The 23,713-nt window shown below is 35.1% G+C and overlaps 1 protein-coding gene across 7 annotated transcripts in view; it reads right to left on the bottom strand.

The window, feature by feature from the left end:
- The window catches only part of PHKB (phosphorylase kinase regulatory subunit beta), a 193,905-nt gene that overhangs the window by 126,349 nt on the left and 43,843 nt on the right, over positions 1–23,713 (bottom strand). For all 7 annotated transcript variants that reach the window (XM_079906270.1, XM_079906276.1, XM_079906271.1 and 4 more), the window contains 2 exons: positions 19,257–19,372; positions 2,570–2,633 (listed from right to left, as the gene is read on the bottom strand). In XM_079906270.1, the coding sequence (XP_079762396.1) occupies positions 2,570–2,633; positions 19,257–19,372 (180 nt within the window). The remainder of the gene's footprint in view (positions 1–2,569; positions 2,634–19,256; positions 19,373–23,713) is intronic.

Here is a 23,713-nt window from a genome sequence, read left to right on the forward strand (position 1 = left end):
TTGCTGCATATTATTCCTTCCACTGACAACTCAATCCATGGTCACCTGATTAGGGGCAGAAATTGGTCAAAGATCTTTTAAAAATTTAAGGCAACCCTAAGGGTTTCCCTTTTATCCCAAAGAAAATGAGATTTAGACATATGATTACAACCAGTTGAGGGTTAAGCTAGGATCACGATTTCCAATTCTTTGGCTTCACATGTTAAGCAAGTTCCCCTTTGCATGACATATACATCGATATACATTAAATTGAAACCAACGAGGGAACTGACATGGAAAATATATGGTATATAATGCCAGAAGTATTTTAAAATGTGAAAGCTGAAAAAAAGACTAGAGGAAATGCTTTTCAAACTCTTCCAAAAAATAGCAGAGGAAGGAACACTCCCAAACTCATTCTACGAGGCCACCATCACCCTGATACCAAAACCAGACAAAGATGTCACAAAGAAAGAAAACTACAGGCCAATATCACTGATGAACACAGATGCAAAAATCCTCAACAAAATATTAGCATCAGAATCCAACAGCACATTAAAAGGATCATACACCATGATCAAGTGGGTTTTATTCCAGGAATGCAAGGATTCTTCAATATATGCAAATCAATCAATGTGATACACGATATTAACAAACAGAAGGATAAAAACCATATTATCAGCTCAATAGATGCAGAAAAAGCTTTTGACAAAATTCAACACCCATTTACGAGAAAAACCCTCCAGAAAGTAGGCATAGAGAGAACTTACCTCGACATAATAAAAGCTATATATGACAAACACACAGCCAACATCGCTCTCAATGGTGAAAAACTGAAACCATCTCCACTAAGATCAGGAACAAGACAAGGTTGCCCACTCTCACCATTATTATTCCACATAGTTTTGGAAGTTTTAGCCACAGCAATCAGAGAAGAAAAAGAAATAAAAGGAATCCAAATTGGAAAACAAAAAGTAAAGCTGTCACTCTTTGCAGATGACATGATACTATACATACAGAATCCTAAAGATGCTACCAGAAAATTACTAGAGCTAATCAATGAGTTTGGTAAAGTAGCAGGATACAAAATTAATGCACAGAAATCTCTGGCATTCCTATACACTAATAATGAAAAATCTAAAAGTGAAATTAAGGAAACACTCCCATTTACCACTGCAACAAAAAGAATAAAATACCTAGGAATAAACCTACCTAAAGAGACAAAAGACCTGTATGCAGAAAACTATAAGACACTGATGAAAGAAATTAAAGATGATAAAAAACAGATGGAGAGATATACCATGTTCTTGCATTGGAAGAATCAACATTGTGAAAATGACTCTACTACCCAAAGCAATCTACAGATTCAATGCAATCCCTATCAAGCTACCACTGGCATTTTTCACAGAACTAGAACAAAAAATTTCACAATTTGTATGGAAACACAAAAGACCCCAAATAGTCAAAGCAATCTTGAGAAAGAAAAATGCAGCTGGAGGAATCAGGCTCCCTGACTTCACACTATACTACAAAGCTACAGTAATCAAGACAGCATGGTACTGGCACAAAAACGGAAATATAGATCAATGGAACAGGACAGAAAGCCCAGAGATAAACCCATGCACATATGGTCACCTTATCTTTGATAAAGGAGGCAAGAATATACAAGGGAGAAAAGACAGCCTCTTCAATAAGTGGTGCTGGGAAAACTGGACAGCTATATGTAAAAGTATGAGATTAGATCACTCCCTAACACCATACACAAAAATAAGCTCAAAATGGATTAAAGACCTAAATGTAAGGCCAGGCACTATAAAACTTAGAGGAAAACATAGGCAGAACACTCTATGACATAAATCACAGCAAGATCCATTTTGACCCACCTCCTAGAGAAATGCACATAAAAAAAAAATAAACAAATGGGACCTAATGAAACTTAAAAGCTTTTGCACAGCAAAGGAAACCATAAACAAGACGAAAAGACAACCCTCAGCATGGGAGAAAATATTTGCAAATGAAGCAACTGACAAAGGATTAATCTACAAAATTTACAAGCAGCTCATGCAGTTTAATATCAAAAAAACAAACAACTCAATCCAAAAATGGGCAGAAGACCTAAATAGACATTTCTCCAAAGAAGATATACAAGTTGCCAACAAACACATGAAAGAATGCTCAGCATCAGTAGTCATTAGAGAAATGTAAATCAAAACTACAATGAGGTATCATGTGACACCAGAATGACGTAAGTCAGAAGGAGAAAAACAAATACCATACGTTAGCACATATATATGGAATCTAAAAAAAAAAAAGAAAGAAAAAGACTAGAGGGATAAGTTACTGAAGAAAGAAAATGAGAATTCTTAATGAAGAGGGTTTCTTAAATTAAGCAATCTTTTTTTAGTTAGAAACCTAAAATTTAAGCAGCAAACCATATTCAAAGGAAAGGTTGTTCAACCATGGGCTGCTACATAAATTACAGACATTCTCTGATCATAATGAATGACTTGGTTAATAAATGGCCAAATTAATTAAACATGCAATTCAAAAAAATAATCAAAGTCTGTTGTTGCTATTGCTGTTTTTTTACCTGGTTGCCAAAGAGGTTGAATCCATTAATTGCTTCTAGAGCTGCTTTTGCTAAGCCAACAGAGCTGCAAGAGAAAAGGAAATACTTTATAACTCTGATGCATCTGGCTACAAAATAAGAACCATTATCTGGTGAATATTCATAGGCAAGTTTCTTTATTAACACTTATATAACATCTTCCCTAAGAAGAATGATGTCTAAGAAACTTTAGTCTGACATTTCACTATTTTAGTTTTCCTTTCTTATAGTTAGTGACCTTCAGGGAAAAATATTTCTAAGTTCACTTTGATCTAGACAAATGGTCATACTATTGATGGGAGTAGTCTTAACTCCAGTATCATTTATATTCACTAACTCAAGGAAAAAAAAAAAAAGATTAAGTTTAGAGGAAGGTGTACTATGATGACATGTGCACAGCAACACCAGGGTGGGCATCATTAGCTCTGATCAACTAACAGAGCTTTTCTGATGTCAATTCGGAGCCCTAGAAAAGATTTTGCATGCCATACACTTACCACAGAGTGTAGTTTAATATACCCATTCAAATACTCTTTGCTTAGGGTCCAATAAAATAGGCATTATTTTATGCTCACAGAGCAAATGATCATCATACTTCTCATTTTTTGCTATATTCTTCTCTTTGAAATAAAATGTGTACCCCTTTGGCCTCTCAAATGCCTCATACAATAGTGCTGGAAAATGGGAAGACCCAAATTTCATTAAAAATATATGACACTGTCATCTGATAAATATCAACCTTTAAATATTTTAGGTCTAATATCTAGTTTATTTTAGTTATTGCAATTTTTTTGTTTTTTCTCAAAGAAACTGCATATTCCATTAATCATTTAAAATTAATGACCTGTCATCATTTCTCTAAAGCAGTGATTATCAAAGTGTGGTTCCCAGAGCAGCAGCATTACCTGGAAACTTGCCAGTTCTCACTGCTCTCTGGGACTGGGGTGTTAACAAGCCTTCCACGTGCTTGAATGGACTTTAAATTTGAGAACCACTGTTCTAAGCTATTTATGTCATCACAATCTATATTTTCTATGGGTTGTTTTACATGAAATGTTAAACAAGTAAGCATTAATTTTACTATAGGATAGTAAATAGGTGGGAAACATTTTAAAATACATGAATGGGAAGGAATATACCCATTATTTTATAACTTTAAATGAAACAGAACCTTTAAAAATTGTGAATCACTATGTTGTACACCTGCAACTTATATAATGTTGTACATCAACTATACTTCAATTTTAAAAAAGGATAATTAATGTATGGAGATAGTGATCAGGTGGAAGATAAAGAGAAGAAAACAAAAACTTATAATTCAATGTCCTAATTTGCATACCTGAGAAACTTTTGACACATTAACTCTCAGATGCCTATTTTAAGTTTTAAAATACCTTGGAATTGATAAAGCAATGCAGTTTATAGGAATAAAGTGAAATCCAGGACCTCAAAGATGAGCTAAGAAAAGGAACAGATTTTTTTGTTTTTATTACAAAAGTGAAAGCACAAAGGTGAGTGACTCATACTATAAGATTTTACTCATAGCCAATATGATCACAGATATAGAAAATCCTAAAGAATCTACAAAAATGTGCTACTGGAGCTATTAAGGACATCTGGCAAGGCCCCAGGAGACAAGATCACTATCAAAATCAATTTTATTTCTACAAACTAGCCATGGACATCTGGAAATTTAAAGTTAAAAATAAATACCACTTACTATCACATGAAATATTTTATCATAAACTTAACAAAATATATGCAAGACCTGAACACTGAAAAACATTTCTGAAAAAATTAAGGAAGACCTAAATAAATAAAGAGCTATCCCATGTTCACAGATTGGAAAACTGAAGATCATTAAGATGTCAGTTCTCTCCAAAATGATCTATAGATTCAATGCAATCCCAATCAAAATATCAACAGGCATTTTTGTAGAAATTGACTAGCTAATTCTAAAATGTATGTGAAAATGTAAAGTCCTGGGTTAGTAACAAAGTTTTTTTAAAGGAGAGCAAAATTGAAGGACTACTTCGGAGGCAGAAGAGCTCCATGACCATGAAGGCAAAAGAAGAAATTTCTGAAAAGATGAGAAGAATCTGTGGTAGCGTAGAGCAGTTCTTCTTGGTTTTAAATAAAGCTATTTATTCCTTAAAAAAAAAAAAAAGCTGAAGGACTACTTGATTTCATGACTTACCATAAAGCAACAATTATTAGTACAGTATAGTATGGGTCAGGGCAGACATATAAATCAATAAAATAGTCTAGAAATAAAGCCATATGTATATGATCAAAGAGCCAGGTGATTCAATGGGGAAAGAATAGTCTTTAATGGTGTTGGAATAATGAAATATCCATATGGAAAAAAAAATGAACCTCAATCTTTGCCTCACACTGTACACTAAAGCTAATTTGAAATAGATCATGACTTAAATGTAAAAGCTAAAACTATAAATCTTTCAGAACAAAACCTAGGAAAAAATCTTCTCAATTTTGAAGTGGCAAAAATTTCTTAGACACATAAAACACTAACCATAAAAAATTCTGATAAATTAGATTTCATCAGAATTAATATCTCTGATATTCAAAAGATACCATTAATAAAATGAAAAGGCAAGTTACGCTCTAGAAGAAAATATTTGTAAAACACATATCTTACAAAAGACTTGTATCCAGAATACACAAAGAACTCTTAAAACTCAGTAAGAATACAAACAACCCATTTTCAAAGTGAGAAAAGGACTTGAACAGACACTTCAAAATGAAGATATATGAAGATACATGAAGATACATAAATGCCACATGAAAAGATGCTCAATAAAATTAGTCAACAGGAAAATACAAATTAAAATGACCACATACTCATAAGAATGATTAAAAATAAAAATACTAACAATACCAAGTGTAGACAAAGATGTGGAGCAATTGAAATTCCTACCATACATTATTGGTAGGAATGAAAAATGGTAAATTCCTTTCAAAAAACAGTTTGGCAGTTTCTTAAAAAGTTAAAACACTTATTATATAACTCAGGAATTCTACTCAGGTATTTTCCAAGAGATATAAAAATATATGTTAACAAAAAGATCTGGATCCAAATAGTCAGGACAGGTTTATTTTTAATAGCCCCAAACTGTCAACAACCCAAATTCCTATCAACAGAAAATGGATAAACCAAACTGTGATTTATCTGTACAATGGGATACTACTTGTCAATAAAAAGGAACAAAAGACTGAAAAAATTAAATGAAATACATGAACGGAAGGTGGAGTTGACATAATTTTCCTTATTCATCTAAGTACCATGAAAAACCCTGGACATTGCATAAACAAAGATAAAAAGGCTCAGAAAAATGGAAAGAAGGCAGACTGCCTAGGAACCTCAGGATTCTAAGAACAGCACTATGGTGAGTCTCCTGAGTACCCTTTTTGCCTCATATATACCAGACTTAGAGCTGAAGAAACCAACAACTAGGAAATGTAGGTAGGTGCATACAAAAAATCCCCAACAAAAGCCAATGGACCAGGAAAAGGGCAGCCTAGCAAAATAGAAAACTTTTAGACAATAACCACTCAAAAGAACTGTGACCCTACTCCCACCCACCCCTGTAAATGCTGAGTGGGAAATTTAGACTTCTACGCTCCTGAGTCTATAATGAGGAACTGCATCCAACATCCAACCACCTCAGTTGTGGTGGTGTCAGAAAAAGCCAAGGATGAAGTCAAGACTTTCATTCCTGATGGATGACAAAAGTCTCCCCTCTCACACCTCAGGGTCAGTGGAGATCACATAGGGTGCCTAAACTTTCATTCCCACCCATCAGTAATTAGGTGAATCTCCCCTTCCTCTTGGGATGGTGCCAGAGGATGTCCAGTGGAGAATTAAAACTTTCACTAATGCCCAGCTGTAAAGCGGCCACACCCTTTCCCTGTCATGTAAGTGGAGGTCAACTGGAAATCAGTAATGAGGTACTTCCATCGTTCCCAGCCAGGGAGGTATTAATGGAAGCCTACTGGGGAGCTAGACATAACAACCCAGACCCAGCAGTAATGAAGAGTCTCCATCTTGGGTGTCAACAAAAAAAAAACCTGGCCTTACATTCTCACCTGGCAGTAATGGGGTGATGTGCCTACCCGCTTCCCCTGCCAGAGTGGTGGCAAAAAATACAGCTAAAATAAAAAAGTAAAGTCCCCAGGGTCTTATAATACCCCCAAAATCCATGTCTCAATAATAATAATTTAAAAAACCACTCATCATATCTAGAAACAGGACTATCTCAAACTGAATAAAAAAGGGCAATCGATCGATAGAAACACTGAGACAAAAGAGATGTGAGAATTATCTAAGATTTTAAAGCAGCCATGACAAAAAGGCTTCAGTGAGCAATTGTGAATATGACTGAAACAAATGAAAAGAGAAAGTCTCAGCTAAGAAACAGAAAGTCACAGCAAATTTTTTAAACTGAAAAATACAATAATCAAAAGCTCAGTGAACAGGATGAAGGAGACAGAAGAAAGAATAGCTAAACTGGAAGATAAAACAATAGAAATAATCAAATCTGAACAAAAGAGAGAAACTAGACTTAAAAGAAACAAATGAAGAGAACCTCAGGGACCTGTGGGACTTTAACAAAGATTTAACATTCATGTCATTGGACTTCCTGAAGGAGAGGAGAGAAAGGACAGAGTTAAAAAAAAAAAAAAAAAAAGCACTTGAAACAATGGCAGAAATTTTCCCAATTAGCAAGAGACAAAAAGCTGAGTGAGACTCAGAATAAAATAAAAATATCCATTCTAGAACACATCATAACTTCTGAAAACTAAAGACAAAGAAAAATCTTGAAAGTAGCCAGAGAAAACAATTTACCTACAGGGGAAAAGCAATTAAATAACAGTGACTTACTTATAGGAAACCATGAAAGCTAAAAGGATGTGACCCAAGAGTTTTTAAGCATTGAAAGAAAAGAATTGTCAACCTAGAACCTTATACCAATAAATATATTCTATTTATTTAAGCAAGGCATTCTCAGATGAAGGAAAAATAAGAGATCTGTCACAAGCAGATCTACCCTAAAAGTTTGACTAAAGTAAGTTCTCAAAACAGAAAGGAAATGCTAGATAGATAGATAGAAAGAATATGGTAAACAAAAATACTGATAAATACAATAGGTTTTTCTTCTCCTCTTGAGTTTTATAAATTATGTTTGACAGTTACAGCAAAAGTTATAACACTGTGGTTCTAAATGTATATGGAGGAAATATGTAAGATAATTATATTATAATAAATGGGGGAGGGTAACATGACACAAACAAAGGTAAGCTTTCGATAATCCCTCTAACTGGTAAAATGATGACATCAATACACTGAGTACATATGTATACATAATAATATAGAGCAACCACTAAAAAGCTATAAAAAAGATACATTCAAAACCACTATAGAGAAATCAAAATGGAATTCTAAAAAATGTTTAAGAACCCAAAGGAAGGTAGGAAAAAGAAAACAGAGAAATGAAAAAGAGAGAGAGTAAACCTTAAGCTCAAACATATCAATAATTACATTAAATGTAAAAGGTCTAAATACAGCAATTAAAAGAAAGATTGGCAGAGTTGATTTAAAAACATAACCCAACTATATACTGTCTACAAGAAACTAATTTCAAATACAACAATATAGGCAGGTTGAAAGTAAAAGGATTTTAAAAAGAAGTATCATGCAAAAAAGCAAAAGAAAGCATATAACTGAAGTCCCAAGCCCAAGTATTTGGAGATGGGCCTTTGGGAGGTAATTTGGCTTAGATTAGGTCACGAAGGTGGGGCCCCAATGAATAATGGGATTAGTATGTCCATGCCACACAGCATGTGGGATCTTAGTTCCCTGATCAGGGATCAAACCTGCACCCCTTGCAGTGAAAGCATGGAGTCTTAACCACTGGACCACCAGGGAAGTCTGGGGATTAGTATCCCTTTAAGAAGAGATGCCAGAAAGCTTGCTTTCTCTCTCTCTCTCTGCCATGAGAGGACATGGCAAGAAGCTGACCATCTGCAAATCAGAAGAAAGTCCTCACCAGAGAACAGAAATGGCTGGCAACTTGATCTTGGATACTCTAGCCTCCAGAACTATAATAAACAAATTCCTGTTGTTTAAGCTGCCCAGTCTATGGTACTTTGTTATAGCAGCACAAATCAACTAATAAAATTCTATATAACAAGAATATATATATTTTTTCCAGTGCCCACCAACATATACCAAGAGATCATACCTTGGCCATAAACAGAATCGCAAGACTATAAAAGAACTGAAATCATACTGTGTTCTCTAACCACAATGGCATCAAACTAGAACCAATAATAGGACAACAACAGGAACATCTCCCAACACTTGTAAAGAAAACAATACACACCTGTCTACATAATCCACATGAACCAAGGAGGAAGTTTCAAGTGAAATAAAAAAATAGACTGAACTGAATGAAAATGAAAATATAACATCAAAATTTATGTAGTATAACTAAAGTGCTGAGAGGGAAATTAACAGCACTAAATGTATATACTAGCAAAGAGAAAAGCCTCAAATCAATTATCTAAGCCCAATGTAATGAAGCTAGAAAAAGAGCAAAATAAACCTGAAGCAAACAGAAGGAAATAACATAGCTAACAGCAGAAATCAATGACATTCAACACAGAAAACAGAAAAAAATGAATGAAACAAACACCTGATTCTTTAAAGAGCAAAAGAAAATTGACAAACCTCTAGAAAGACTAACAAAGAAATAAGACAAAACACACGTGACCAATATTAGGCATAAAACACGAGATATCACTACAGACACTGCAGACATCAAAAGGATAATGAGAAAATACTCTGAACAATCTGATGCACATAGCTTAGAAGGAATGAATCGATTCCTGGAAAAGCACAAACTATCACTACTGACCCGATATGAAATAATTTGAATAGCCCTGCAACTATTAAGGAAATTGAATTCATAATTTTCAAATGGTCAAAAAAGAAATCTCCATACATAGATGATTTCATTGAAGAAATCTACCAAACATTTAAAGAAAAACTGACACCAATTCTACACAATCTCTTACAGAAAATAGAGGGAAAAATATACTTCAGAGTTCATTTTATGAAGCTAGCATTAAGCTGATACCAAAACAAATCAAAGACAATACACAAAAAGAAAACTACAGACCAGTATCTCTCATGAATACAGATATTAAAATCCTTTTTCAAAAAATTAGCAAATGGAATTTAGCAATATGTGGAGTGAATTATCACCATAACTGACCAAGTGAGGTTTATTTTAGGGATGCAAGGCTAGTTTGATAATCAAAAATCAATCAATATAATCCACCATATTAGTAGGCTAAAGAAGAAAATTGACATGATCATCTCAGTGGTATTAGCAGAGGAATAGATACATAGAACCCAGAAAGAGACCAATACAAATATGTCCACTTTATTTTTAACACAGCACAAAGGCATTTCAATGGAGGAAAGATGGCCTTTTCAACAAATGCAAATAATGCTGAAGTAATTGGACATTCATATGGAAAAAAAAAAAAAGAACTTCAACCTAAGTCTCATCACACCTTATACAAAGTTAACTCAAAATAGATCATGAACTTAAGTATAAGACATAACACTATATAACTTTTGCAAAACAAACCATCCGAGAAAATCATCAGAATCAAGGGTTAGGCAAAGAGTTGTCAGACTTTACACCAAAAGCCCAATCCATGAAGGGAAAAATTATAAAATGGATTTCATAAGAGTTTTGCGCTAACAAAAAAACAAGCTACAGACTGGGAGGATATATTTGCAAAACAAAGAACTGACAAAGGACTCGTATCAAGAATTATATAAAGAACTCTCAAAAATCAACAATAAAAAATAATCCAACTAGAAAATGAGCAAAAGACATGAGACATTTTGCTGAAGAGGATATGCAGATGGTATATAAGCACATGAAAAGATCCAATATCATTATCCATTAGGAAATGCAAATTAAAACCACAATAAGATATCACTACAAACCAATCAGAGTAACTAAAACAAAAAATAGTGATTACACCAAATGCTGGCAAAGATGCAGAGAAATTACACTACTCATACATTGCTGGTAGGAATGTAAAGCAATATAGGAACTCTAAAAAACAGGCTTGCAGTTTTTTAAAAATCTAAACATGCAACTACCCACCAAATGAACTACTGGACATTTATCCCAGATAAATGAAAACTTTTGTTCACACAAAAACATATTTAAAAAAAAAATTTTTTTTTTTTGGTTACTTGTGCTTTAGGTGTCATAGTTAAGGTGTGACCTTGTCTAACCCAAGGTCACAATAATCTACAACTATGTTTTCTTCTAAGAGTCTTATACTTTTAGCTCTTACTACCAGTCATTGACCCACTTCCAGTTATTTTTTGTACATGATATGAAGTAGGATCCAAATTCATTCCTTTACATATGGCTATCCAGTTGTCCCAGCACCATTTGTTGAAAAGACTACTCTTTCTCTATCAATTATCTTTGTACCTTTGTCAAAATCAACTGACCATAGATGGGTTTATTTCTAGATCATTAATTCGACTGCATTGATCTCTATATCTGTTGTTACACCAGTACCACACTTTTAAAGTATTGTAGAAGATTACTATAACTACAGTAAGCTCATTATTGTAGTAAATTTTGAAGTTGCAAAGTGTGACTCCTCCAACTTTGTTCTCAATGTTGTTTTGGCTATTCTGGGTCCCTTGCATTTCCATATAAATTTTAGGATCAGTTTGTCAATTTGTATAAAAAAGACAGATTTTTGATATAGAGTACATTGAACACAGGATATCTTTCCATTCTTGTATGTCTTAATTTTTTCAACAATATTTTATAGTTTTTGATGTACAAGTCTTGCATTTCCTTTGTTTATCCCCTCTACTTTTAAAATGAGGAAACTAAGCCCTGAGAGATGAAGTGTAAGTGGCTTTCAAATGCATCCTTACTTTCTCTTTGGTGAAAACTCTCTTCCCTACTAGAATCTATGCAGATCATTTTACCCTGGTTCTCAAGAACAACTGAGCCAATAATCTGGGATTAAGATACTGCCCTACTGCCTCAAATCTGCTATCTAGCTTTTCATTGCCTGAAGAAGTACCTGATGCTTCCACAGGTTAAACAAATTCCATAACAATTCATGTGGTACTGCTAGTATACTTAAGACAAGGGACACAGTCTCTTTTCATAGCCAAAGTCACTTTAGAGAAATGACAAGAAGGAATAAAGTCCAAATGAAGAATATGTGGTGGTTTAACACACGTCTGCATTGAGGACACGGGGAGGGGGAAGGGTAAAATGGGACGATGTGAGAGATTAGCATTGACATATATACACTACCAAATGTAAAATGGATGGCTAGTGGGAAGCTGCTGCATAGCACAGGGAGATCAGCTTGGTGCTTTGTGACCACCTAGAGGGGTGGGATAGGGAGGGTGGGAGGGAGGGGATATGGGGCTATATATGTATATGTAGAGCTGATTCACTTTGTTATACAGCAGAAACTAACACGACATTGTAAAGCAATTATACTCCAATAAAGATGTTTAAAAAAAAAACAAAACACGTCTTCAAAATCTTTTCTTTTTTTTTTTTTTTTTTTTTGCAGTACGCAGGCCTCTCACTGTTGTGGCCTCTCCCGTTGCAGAGCACAGGCTCTGGACGCGCAGGCCCAGCGGCCATGGCTCACGGGCCCAGCCGCTCCGCAGCATATGGGATCTTCCCGGACCGGGGCATGAACCTGTGTTCCCTGCATCGGCAGGCTAACTCTCAACCACTGCGCCACCAGCGAAGCCCACGTCTTCAAAATCTTTGACACTTCTCCCATCACAAGGTGGAGAATCACTAGAATATGGCCTGGTCTTACTGACTCTAACAAACAGGATGTAGTGAAAGTTATGCTGCATGATTTCCGAGGCTAGGTCATGAAAAGAAATACAGCTCCCACCTGGCCTGTGGGTTTTGAGACACTGAACCTTGGAACCTAGCCTCCATGCTGTGAGGAAACTATATGGAAAAACTTCATATATGGGTCTTCTGGCAGACAGCTCCTGCCAAAGTCCCAGTCAACACTCTGATACCTGAGTGAGGAAGCCTTCAAAGTTGACTCTAGCCCCAGCCACAACTGATGGCAAACACATGAGACCCTAAGCACCCTAGCTTAGCCTAGTCAACCCTCTGAACCATGTGAGTTAACAATAATAAAAGATTGTTGTTGTTTTATGCTTCTAAGTTTGGGGTTGTTTATTTGAAATAATAGGTAACCATTTAAGAACCTAAGGCAGCTTCCTAACTGCCAGCACAATCATACCTATTCTTGCATACTTCAAATGGAAACCAAACAGTACCTGCATAAGAATTCTAAATTCTCAGAACTTAAGAGTTAGAAGAGCCCGTAGGAGTCATATGCTCTGACAATGCATGCAAAAACATTCACTGCCGACTGGTTTTTTTGCTTAAGGATGTGTCCCCAATGCCCTAGGAGTCTCCGTTAGCCCCCAGTGCACCAACGCTTACAGGCATTTAACCTAGTAATACCAGAAAACTTCCACTTACAGTGCGAGGTATATGTGTTATTAAGACTATTCACAGTATTTTGAGAAGTGAGAGAAAATAACTTATTCAAAAGGCAAATACATAAAAAATTCTGTACTGGAGGAGATACATAATATAGCCAGTCCAAGGTTCTATGTTTAAAAATGATGCAAAAAGACAGCTAAGGGATGAATTTGGAAACTGTCTTCTAAATAAAGCATTACAAAAGAAAGAAACACTGTACCTGGACTAGAGAAAAGGTCAAATTCTTAACATTTTAATTTTCTTTCCCAATGCAATTGGTTGAATAATTGGACTTAACTGAAATTCACAAATATGTTAATTTATTATTTACTGGTTATTTAAAACTCTGGCAACAGCAAGCTATTTAGAAACAGAAACACACTCCTATTGTGATCTTACATTTATTGGCAAATATAATACGTATGTTGTAAGAATTAAAAGTATTTTACTGGCACAAGACATTATCAGAAAATTATTCCATGATTAGCTAATGCACATATTAATATTAGGTGACTGTAACCAACAGAACATTCACCAATTTGATTCTTGCAAGGCGTTACCTCAACACTTACTTACGGGAACTAAAGTAAAATGATGTTTACCTGGGAGATAGTTTGTAATAAAGCTATTTATTGCATAAATGAAAGCTTTCCTAGAAAAGATGATGGGTTTGGACTAGATGATTTAAAACCCACCATGGAATCCAAAAAATTAACTGGCAAGCATGGAAACTAAATTTACAATCTCCTATTCATTAACCTTATGCTTAAACTCCCTAAGCTATCCAATCATACTTTCTGAAAGAAAAAGGACTTTACAGTACTATAGTTTTAGTGGGTGTTCATGAATTGCTCAGTACAGAAAAAATACATAAAATGAAGCAGAATGGATGGATAGCTGTTTGTATCATAGCTCAATGACTGGAACATCAAAAATGACTTAAGGAGACTAAGTAGTTACTTTAAATAACAAGCACTGTATGAAGTAAAATGGCCACTAAAAGCATCTTAAACTGAGTAAAGTAGAGCCATGTGGTTACTTATCTGATATTTTAGTGATAGCTTTCTTTATTGCAAAAGCCTAGAGAACAGAACATAAAACCGTAAAACAGAAAAAAAAAAAAAAACAACCACACACACAAAAAACCCAATAATCTTTCCATTTGGATATATAACTACAATAATCTTTCCATTTGGGCATATATTACTAAATTACTACTAAGTTATTACAGCTTTCCTTTTTGTTTCCCAATAGCCAAAAAATTCAAAGTTAGGTTTGGGATTCAATTCACATTTTATAGAAGACTCATCTCTTCTCCAAAACAGAGTTTTGGTTTAAAGGGTTTAAAGATAGCCCCAAGGTGTAGAAATATCCTTACATAAATGAGGAAGGGAAAATATTAAAATTAAAAACTTGAATTAAACTTGGAGCAGTTAAGAGGACTACCTGGATATGTAACTCTGGGGATTAAGAATTAGTGTTATAATAAATAGGTACCAAAAGAATATATGAAGGAAAATGCAATTAAATCCAATAATATAAGATTTTTAAATGTAAGGGAATTTATTAAAAGACTTAGAGAATAAACAGAAGAAAAAAGGAGAATTATTTGAAATAGTTCCAGACACCCTAGGAGAAACTAAAAGAAGCATGTTGTTTGAGGAAAGTTAAGTCAACAGAAAAATCGGGAGAGCAGCGAATGGTTACTTAGGAAACATTTAGAGTTATACTGAACTTAGAGCAATGGATTCTTTTACCAAATCCCTGAAAAGGGTGAGGCTGCTGCGAGAATGGTGTTGGTTAAATGTAATGAGATCACTTTTTAGAAAACAATTCTGAAGTTTATCTAAGAAATGCTAAATAATTCAAGAATTTGGACTGAAAGAGATACCAGCAAACCTGGGGCTGAAAAGGGTAGAATCAGGAAGGGACTGACAAAAGCATTATGCTGAATCAAGCTTTACTGATTGCTAAGCAAAGATATCCTTGAAACTTAGCAAAATGTCACCAAGATTGTACACCCTGCCGTTCTTTCAAACTTTAGGAAAACTTTTTCAGCCTTCAAATTACAACGTGATACAGTAAAAATAACATTGGATTTGGAGGCCAACCACCTGGAATTCAGTTCTAGCTCTACTCACTTTTGATTTGAATCATTTAAGGAGTGGAGGGGAGGAAATTATAAAACCTTCTAAACTTTAGCTTCCTCCTGTATAAAAGGTAGTAATGTTTCCTGCTTGGCCTAAATAAAAATTATTCTGTAACTGTACAGTGCTACAGATTGCAATTATTAGAGGACCGCTGAGCATGGATGCTGAAGAGAGAGCCTCTATCCTCAGAATACTATGTGTAGGGACTTCCCTGGTGGCACAGTAGTTAAGAATCCACCTGCCAACACAGGGGACACGGGTTTGATACCTGGTCCGGGAAGATCCCACACGTCGCGAAGCAACTAAGCGCGTGCACCGCAACTACAGAGCCTGCACTCTAAAGCCCGCACACCTAGAGTCCGTGCTCCACAACAAGAGAAGCCACTGCAGTGAGAAGCCCACGCACCACAACAAAGAGTAGCCCTCGCTCGCAGCAACTAGAGAAAGCCCATGCGCAGCAACGAAGACCCAAAAGAGCCAAAAATAAATAAATAAAATAAATAAATTTACTAAAAAAAAAAAAGGAATACTATGTGTGTATGTTTTGGGGGCCCGGGGGCAGTAATCTTCTTTGATCAACATGCAGTTTAGAAGGGATGTGCACACTGTGGCAAAAGAAAAAGGGACATTTACCAAGCCAGTGAGCACAAGGCCTTAGGGAGCATCAAGGCGATAGTCAGATTGTGCTCTCTCTGATTCCTGCTAAGGAGAATTGCATGGCAGAGATGGAGAATGACAAAGAAAGTTAGAGGGCAAAGGGCAGTATGAGTACTTACAGCAAGAATTACTGTTTTATTTCAGGCTTTCTAAAATTATGAGAACAGTTTAAGGATATAACAAGGATATTGCATTAAGCAATCCTTGGATCAGATCCAACTAGGCACAGATAGTTCTGGGATGTCTTACAGCAATAGACTAAGAGGTGTGACTTAATCCCTTACTGGTAGTGGCTCTACATTCTACTCCCTGGGCATAAGCACAGAACAGATTGCCAACAAACACAGGAAAGGATGCTCAACATCACTAATCATTAGAAAATACAAATGAAAACTACAATGAGGTATCACCTCACATCAGTCAGAATGGCCATCATCAAAATATCTACAAACAATAAATGCTGGAGAGGGTGTGGAGAAAAGGGAACCCCCTTGCACTGTTGGTGGGAATGTAAATTGATACAGCCACTATGGAGAACAGTATGGAGGTTCCTTCAAAAACTAAAAAGAGAACTACCATAAGACCCAGCAATCCCACTACTGGGCATATACCCTGAGAAAACCATAATTCAAAAGAGTCATGTACCACAATGGTCACTGCAGCTCTATTTACAATAGCCAGGACATGGAAGCAACCTAAGTGTCCATCGACAGATGAATGGATAAAGAAGATGTGGCACATATACACAATGGAATATTACTCAGCCATAAAAAGAAACGAAATTGAGTTATTTGTAGTGAGTTGGATGGACCTAGAGTCTGTCATACAGAATGAAGTAAGTCAGAAAGAGAAAAACAAATACCGTATGCTAGCACATAATATATGGAATCTAAAAAAAAAAAAAAAAAGACTAGAGGGAAAAATTACTGAACAAAGAAAATGAGAATTCTTAATCAAGAGGTTTTTTTTAATTAAGCAATCTTTTTTTAGTTAGAAACCTAAAATTTAAGCAGTAAATCATATTCAAAGGAAAGGTTGTTCAACCATGGGACCTAAAAAAAAAAAATGGTTCTGATGAACCTAGGGACAGGACAAGAATAAAGATGAAGATGTAGACAATGGACTTGAAGACATGGGGAGGGGGAAGGGTAAGCTGAGACGAAGTCAGAGAGTGGCACTGACATATATACACTACCAAATGTAAAATAGATAGTGGGAAGCAGCTGCATAGCACAGGGAGGTCAGCTAGGTGCTTTGTGACCACCTAGAGGGGTGGGATAGGGAGGGTGGGAGGGAGATGCAAGAGGGAGGGGATATGGGGATATATGTATACGTATAGCTGATACACTTCGTTATACAGCAGCAACTAACACAACAATGTAAAGCAATTATACGCCAATAAAGATGTTAAAAAAAATTTAAAAAAAAAAGAAAGATATTGGTCTTCCACCACTGCTGCCATCACTACGTCCATGAGTGCCTTAGGGCTCAGGTCTCCCGTAGTTTCAAAACAGACCATTTTGGCAGCAGAGGTGACATATCTAAAATAGGCTTGTGGATATCTGAGCTAAGAAACATTTGGGGAAAAAAAAGGTTTGAAGTTCTTTTAAGTGTTCTACCATGGAAAATTAGAAGATGAATGCTAAATGTATAAAACCCATCATCCAAAGCTAAATGGCAAACTTCATTTCCCATCCATTTGAATAAAACTGGCCTGCTACAATTGAGATTAATTTTGCATGGAAAAGGTAGCAAAGAACATCACTTAATGATCTTCCTAGCCTTGAAATAAAATCCTTAATGATTCAGTTTAAAGATGGCACAGTTACAGGAAAACATGTTGGAGCCTCTGTTTTTTTCACTAGGGACCTCTCAATACCCTCACTTTCTAGGGTTAATGGTAACTTTTACCCAAGGTTCTTTCTGAGCTTACTACAATTTTTATAAATAGGAAAAACCCTACTCCAAATATTTTATACTGAAAATAATGTCAGTGGGACCATACTGGCATATATTAAATATTTATTAAGAAGCAGAAAAGGGGTCTGATAAATCATAAATACTGAAAAGGTAAATTAAAAAAAATCACCTTTTCCAATCATATAAACTTTCTGTCTTGAATTTGACTGATAATCTGGAATGCTGAGAACTTATAGCTGAAATATAATGTTATCTTCCTATTTTTAGTATTTGCCAGAATTTGTTTAATGTCTGAATTGCACTTTACCACAAACTATTTCTCTCCTTTACTGTCTTCCTTACATATTGCTATTATTCTACTCTGTATTATAAAAATGCCTCATATGAATCATAAAACTTATAGGAAAGTTTGTATGTTAGCTGTCCGGAGTTAAATGAAAAATCCTTTTTGTTTCAATCTTTGTTATTAAAATATTCTTAAATATGTGAGTATACTTACATTTCAGTGTTTACTTATGCCAGGTGTTCAAATGCTTTATATATACTAACTCAATCATTACAACAACTTTATAAAGTAGAGTACATTACTATCTCCATTTTATAAATCAGGAAACTGAGGCACAGAGATCTTATACAGCTAGTGATCTGGAGCCAGTTTTTAGTTTACTAAATATCTTATATCAGCTTAATTTTTTGTGTGTAATTAGTCCTTCTATCCAAAAAAGTAGAGAGCTGCAGATTCCTCTTAACCAGTGTTTCCTAAACTTTCTTCAAGTCTCAATAAAGAGACTAAACTGACCTATAGCTGATAACCTTTAGGTTCTTAAATCTTTTACTGTGAAATGGATAGGACTGATTGAGCTACATTTTTTAGTTAAACAAAATATAAAGGGTATGAGTATCTCTTGTTACAATAAAAATCAGCTCTATAACACGAAAGGGAATTTTACATGCAATGCATATACAGTTGCTGTTTGGCAATTTTAATGTACTTGATCTTTCAAACAGTGTCATTTCAGAGAGGAAAAAGAAAATGACTTGGTTGAGCAGAAAGGCCAAGCCTTGGACTGGATACTGATATGCACGTACTGACACCTTGGGAAGCTGGGAAAGACACCCTGCTCTTTTCCTGCATCTGTTGATGGGCACTGAGAGCAGACTCTTCCTTTAATTTTATGTGAATTTCATCTGAATCATATATAGAAAAAAGGAGATGAAAATTACATAGAAACCAGAGTTCTAATCTAGTTCTTTGATTTTTGTTCATGCTCCACACATTTAAATTAAAACAAACAAACAAACACTCAGAAATCAGCAAATTACCTCGAATGCAGCTCTGTGCTGCCATTATTATATTTGCTTCCTCTTTCCCAGACACCAAAGTCAGGCACACGGTAAACTCTTTCTACACAAAATACAAGGTTCTGAATAAAAGAGACCTAAAAGAAAAGAGATGAAACATAAGGACACGTAAAATAACAGGACCTTTAGATATTGATAAGAACAATCAGATATTTGAAAATTTGGATTTGAAATTCAAAATGTATTTGCCTACCAACACTTTTTTAACATGCTGAAATTTTTGTGATTATTACATTACTATGAATACACTCTTATATCCAGTTTTTCTAATATAAAGCCTAAAGTGAGAACCTAGTATAAATAGTACAGAAATAAAATTTAAATCCTGTCAATGTTCCAACTATAATTCTTCAATGATGTATCTATCAACATTACTGTTCATGAGGGCTGTGCCTCTTAAGAATTAAGAAAAATATAAAGCACTGTTTTATACTAGATAATAATATTTGGAATCTAAAATGTCAAATGTTAAAGAAGTCTAACACTTTGGAGATAAAAAGGTATTTTTCAGTTCTAAAATGAGTCAGTCTCATGGTAGATCAACCTAGAGTCTTGAGTTTATTACTCATGGAATCTGATCTTCCTCCTGCCGTTTCTATAGCTATAGGTACCCATTTTTATACACTCAAAGCTTACAGTTGGAGATGGGCCCAACCAATAGGCCAGAAATCACAGCTTTCATGTAAAGATTTCAAACATTTGATTAAATTTGTACTTTCAATAGTAACTATGGAAAGCAGAGATTATGGTCAGTTCTCACTTAAAAGTTTATTCATTTTAATAAAAACAATATCTTATGTGGGCTACTGGTCCTAATTACAGGGTTTTTAATTTAGTCATCATGTTTGGTTCAATATTGCATACTGAATATGTGCATCTTGTCTACCCTCTGTCTCGTTATCCCTCTAAAGTGGTAATACATATTCCCTGACCTCCACCCTACACACCTAATTAATTTAATGCATATATTCTTAAGAATGACACTAAATAATAACACTAAATACTAAATAATACTAAATAACACTAAATAACACTAAATAATAACACTAAATAATAATAATTACACTAATATTAATAATAATAATAATTAATAACATAATAAACATAATAATAATAATAACACTAAAAACCAAGGTAAAGTTCCACCAGTACACTAGAAACTTTGAGAAATTATAGGAAAAGAGAAAGCAGTAGGAAAGAATTGGTTGAGAAATCAGAGCAGAGGAAAACACAGCCTCTTAAAATGATTCTTCCTTGTTCTCTAGGGTCTCTAGAAAGTCTCTAAGCCCAGAGTTAACAAATACATTGCTCAAGAGTTGACCAGGAAGCAGTCTACATACGTTCTCTCACAAATGATGAATGGCTGAGGCAGTTGAATCCGTGACCTTTTCATTCTCAATCCCAACATAGAGATATCTGCCCTCAGAGCCAAGAACAGCTCACATATTTCAGTGAAGGAAAAAGCAATTAGGGTGTTGGGGCCTCACACAGAAATATAACAGAGCATTCTAGGTTTTCATAAAACACAAACCTATCCTGTCACTTCTCCACCAAAGAGTGGAGCAGTACACACCTCCAGTAAACATTTTTTTACTTCAAATATTGGGGAGGGTCTTCCCAGCTTTCCCAATTTCTTGTTACCTTACCTATTTCCCTAAGGAAAATCTGCCCATATAAAAATTGTGGTGTAATTTTATAAAACCTGATGTCTTCAGCTTTTCCATGGTCTTTAGAGTTATTTAGATTCTATAAAACGTACAGGAAATACTTAATACTTGTCAGGTCTCCAAGTTAAAAGATTTGAAACCATCTAAATCCTTCTTCCTCTTATGACAAACTTCTTAAGTATATAGTCCATATACTTGCTTCTTCCCCCTCTTAGGAGGACTTTAGGACCAGGGCTGGGCCCAAGTGAGGCAGTATACTCAGGCTGCATGAATGGTGTAATAGTTGGCCAAGAAGGCATTTTTGGCTAATAAGTCCCATAAGTAAAACTAAAATACCACTTACATTCCAGTTCCGCAAAAAAGGAGTTTAGAAATTGCCATTCCACTTCATCCTAACAAATAAAAAGCTTTTTAACTCTTCTTGGATCCATGAGAGGGGGGAGGACACAGAGCAAACTGCTGTCCCAAGACTGGAGAGACCCACAGGCAAAAACAGGCAGTTATGGCTCCCTAGAGCATAGACTCATGAGCAGAAACCACCTAGGGAATCAGTGCTGGGGTAGTAAAATCTGAACTGTAACTGACAAATTGCTAGAGGCTCACTTAAAAACTCTTGAAAGGTAAAAACTCCAGGGCGACCCAGTCATAACAGGGTCCCCACAGTATTGTGAGATTTACCTCCAAGAACTCAGCCAGGTTCCCACAGAAAATATCCTAGGAAAATCCCCTGTAGCTTCCAGCAAGGAGAGGGAAAAAGTAACCATTTTGAAATACATTGAAACATTCTGTTTTTCTTAAGAGGGTCTCCCCTTAGGGGAAACTAGTTAATCAAAGCCAGACCTGCTGGGCTATTTTCAGAGCCTAACTGACTGGGGAAGGGAAATACCCAATTCCAGCCAGCTCTAACCTTCCACATGGGGAACAGAAATTTTCAATTCCAGCCTACCAGAGCCATCCTGTCCTACCTAAGGGGAGAGAAAAAAACTGAAAACACTTATGAAGTTCATAGTCCAGAGGCACAGGCTAACTAACAGACTGGGACCTAACCGTAGGATTATAGAAGGCTAACTAGAAGACTGCCTAGGTCCATGAGCTGATCACGTGCTCTTTGAACCGTTCCTATAAAACTCCTCACTACCTCCTCCAGGTAGGTACACACAGTTTTGAGGTCATTAGACCACTGTAGCCCCCTTTGCCTGGCAAAGCAATAAAGCTATTCTTTTCTACTTCACCCAATAAATAAATAAATACTGCCTAATCAGAGCAAAATAATAGCGACAATGTATTGATAACTGATTATGTATGTTTATGACTATATCTTATGTGTGTATATGTTTATGTATGCTTATATATAAATAAAATAAATGACAGCAAAGATACAAGGGATAAGAGGAAAGAATTAGGATTTTTTTGTTATTATAAAGTACTCACACTATGTGTGAAGTAGTATAGTGTTATTTGAAAGTGGACTTACTGTAAATGTATATTGCAAACTCCAGGGCAACAAGTAAAAAAAGTAGGAAAAAAATGAAATGTAAATGATGTGCTAAAAAAGGAGAGAAAACAGAATCATATTAAAAAACTCAATTAGAGCAAAGGGAAAAAAAGAGTGGAAGACAAAAATAGACAAACTATAAGGGCAACAAATAGAAAACAGTAACCAATACAGCAGATAGTAATCCAACCACATCAATAATCACTTTGAATGTCAACGTTCCAAATACACCTATTAAAAGACAGAGATTGTTAGAGTGGATCAAAAACCATGACCTAACTATATGTTGTCTATAACAAACCCACTTTCACTATAAAGACACATACAGATTTCAAGAAAATAAATGGAGAAAAATATACTATGCTAACACTAATCACCAGATGAGAAAGCTGAAATAGCTATTTAATTTCAAACAGAGCAGACTTCAAAGGAAGGAAAGTTATTAGGGATAAAGAAGGGCATTATATAATAATAAAGGAGTTGATTCTCTAAGAAGACATAACAATCTTTAACATGTATATGCCTAACAACATCAAATTGTGAGGGAAAAAAGCAACAGAATTGGAAAGAGAAACAGATGAATTCTCTATCAGAGTTTAAGACTTCAACACCTCTCTATAAGAAACAGATCCAGCAGGCAGAAAATCAGTAAGGATATAGTTGAACTCAATGACATCATCAATCAACTGGATATAAAGGACATTCACAGACTATTTCACTGCAGAACAGCAGAATATATGTTCTTCTCAAGCTTACATGGAACACTTACAAATACAGACCACATTCTGGGTCAAAACCACACCTTAACAAATGTAAAAAGATATAAATCATACAATGCTCTCAGTCCACAAATGATTAAACTAGAAATCAATAACAGAAAGACAACTGGAAAATCCCCAAACATGAAGATTATATAACATAATACTAATACTATATGGGTCAAAAAAAAATGAAATGAAACAGCTTTTCAAAATTTTAATTCAATTTATAGCATTGAATGCATATATTAAAAAACACGAGATCTAAAATCAATATTCTAAGTTTCTACTTTAGAAAACTAGAAAAAGAGCAAATTAAATCCGAAGGAAGAATAAATAAAGAAATAATAAGAATTAGTACAGAAACCAATGAAATTGAAAACCAAGGAAATTAAGAGAAAAAAATCAATGAAACCAAAAGCTGGTTCTTTGAAAATTAAATAAATAAGCTTCTAGCTATGCTAACTAAGGAAAAAAGAGAGAGGACACAAATTACTA

Source organism: Stenella coeruleoalba, assembly GCF_951394435.1.
Source record: "Stenella coeruleoalba genome assembly, chromosome: 20".
Taxonomy (NCBI): domain Eukaryota; kingdom Metazoa; phylum Chordata; class Mammalia; order Artiodactyla; family Delphinidae; genus Stenella; species Stenella coeruleoalba.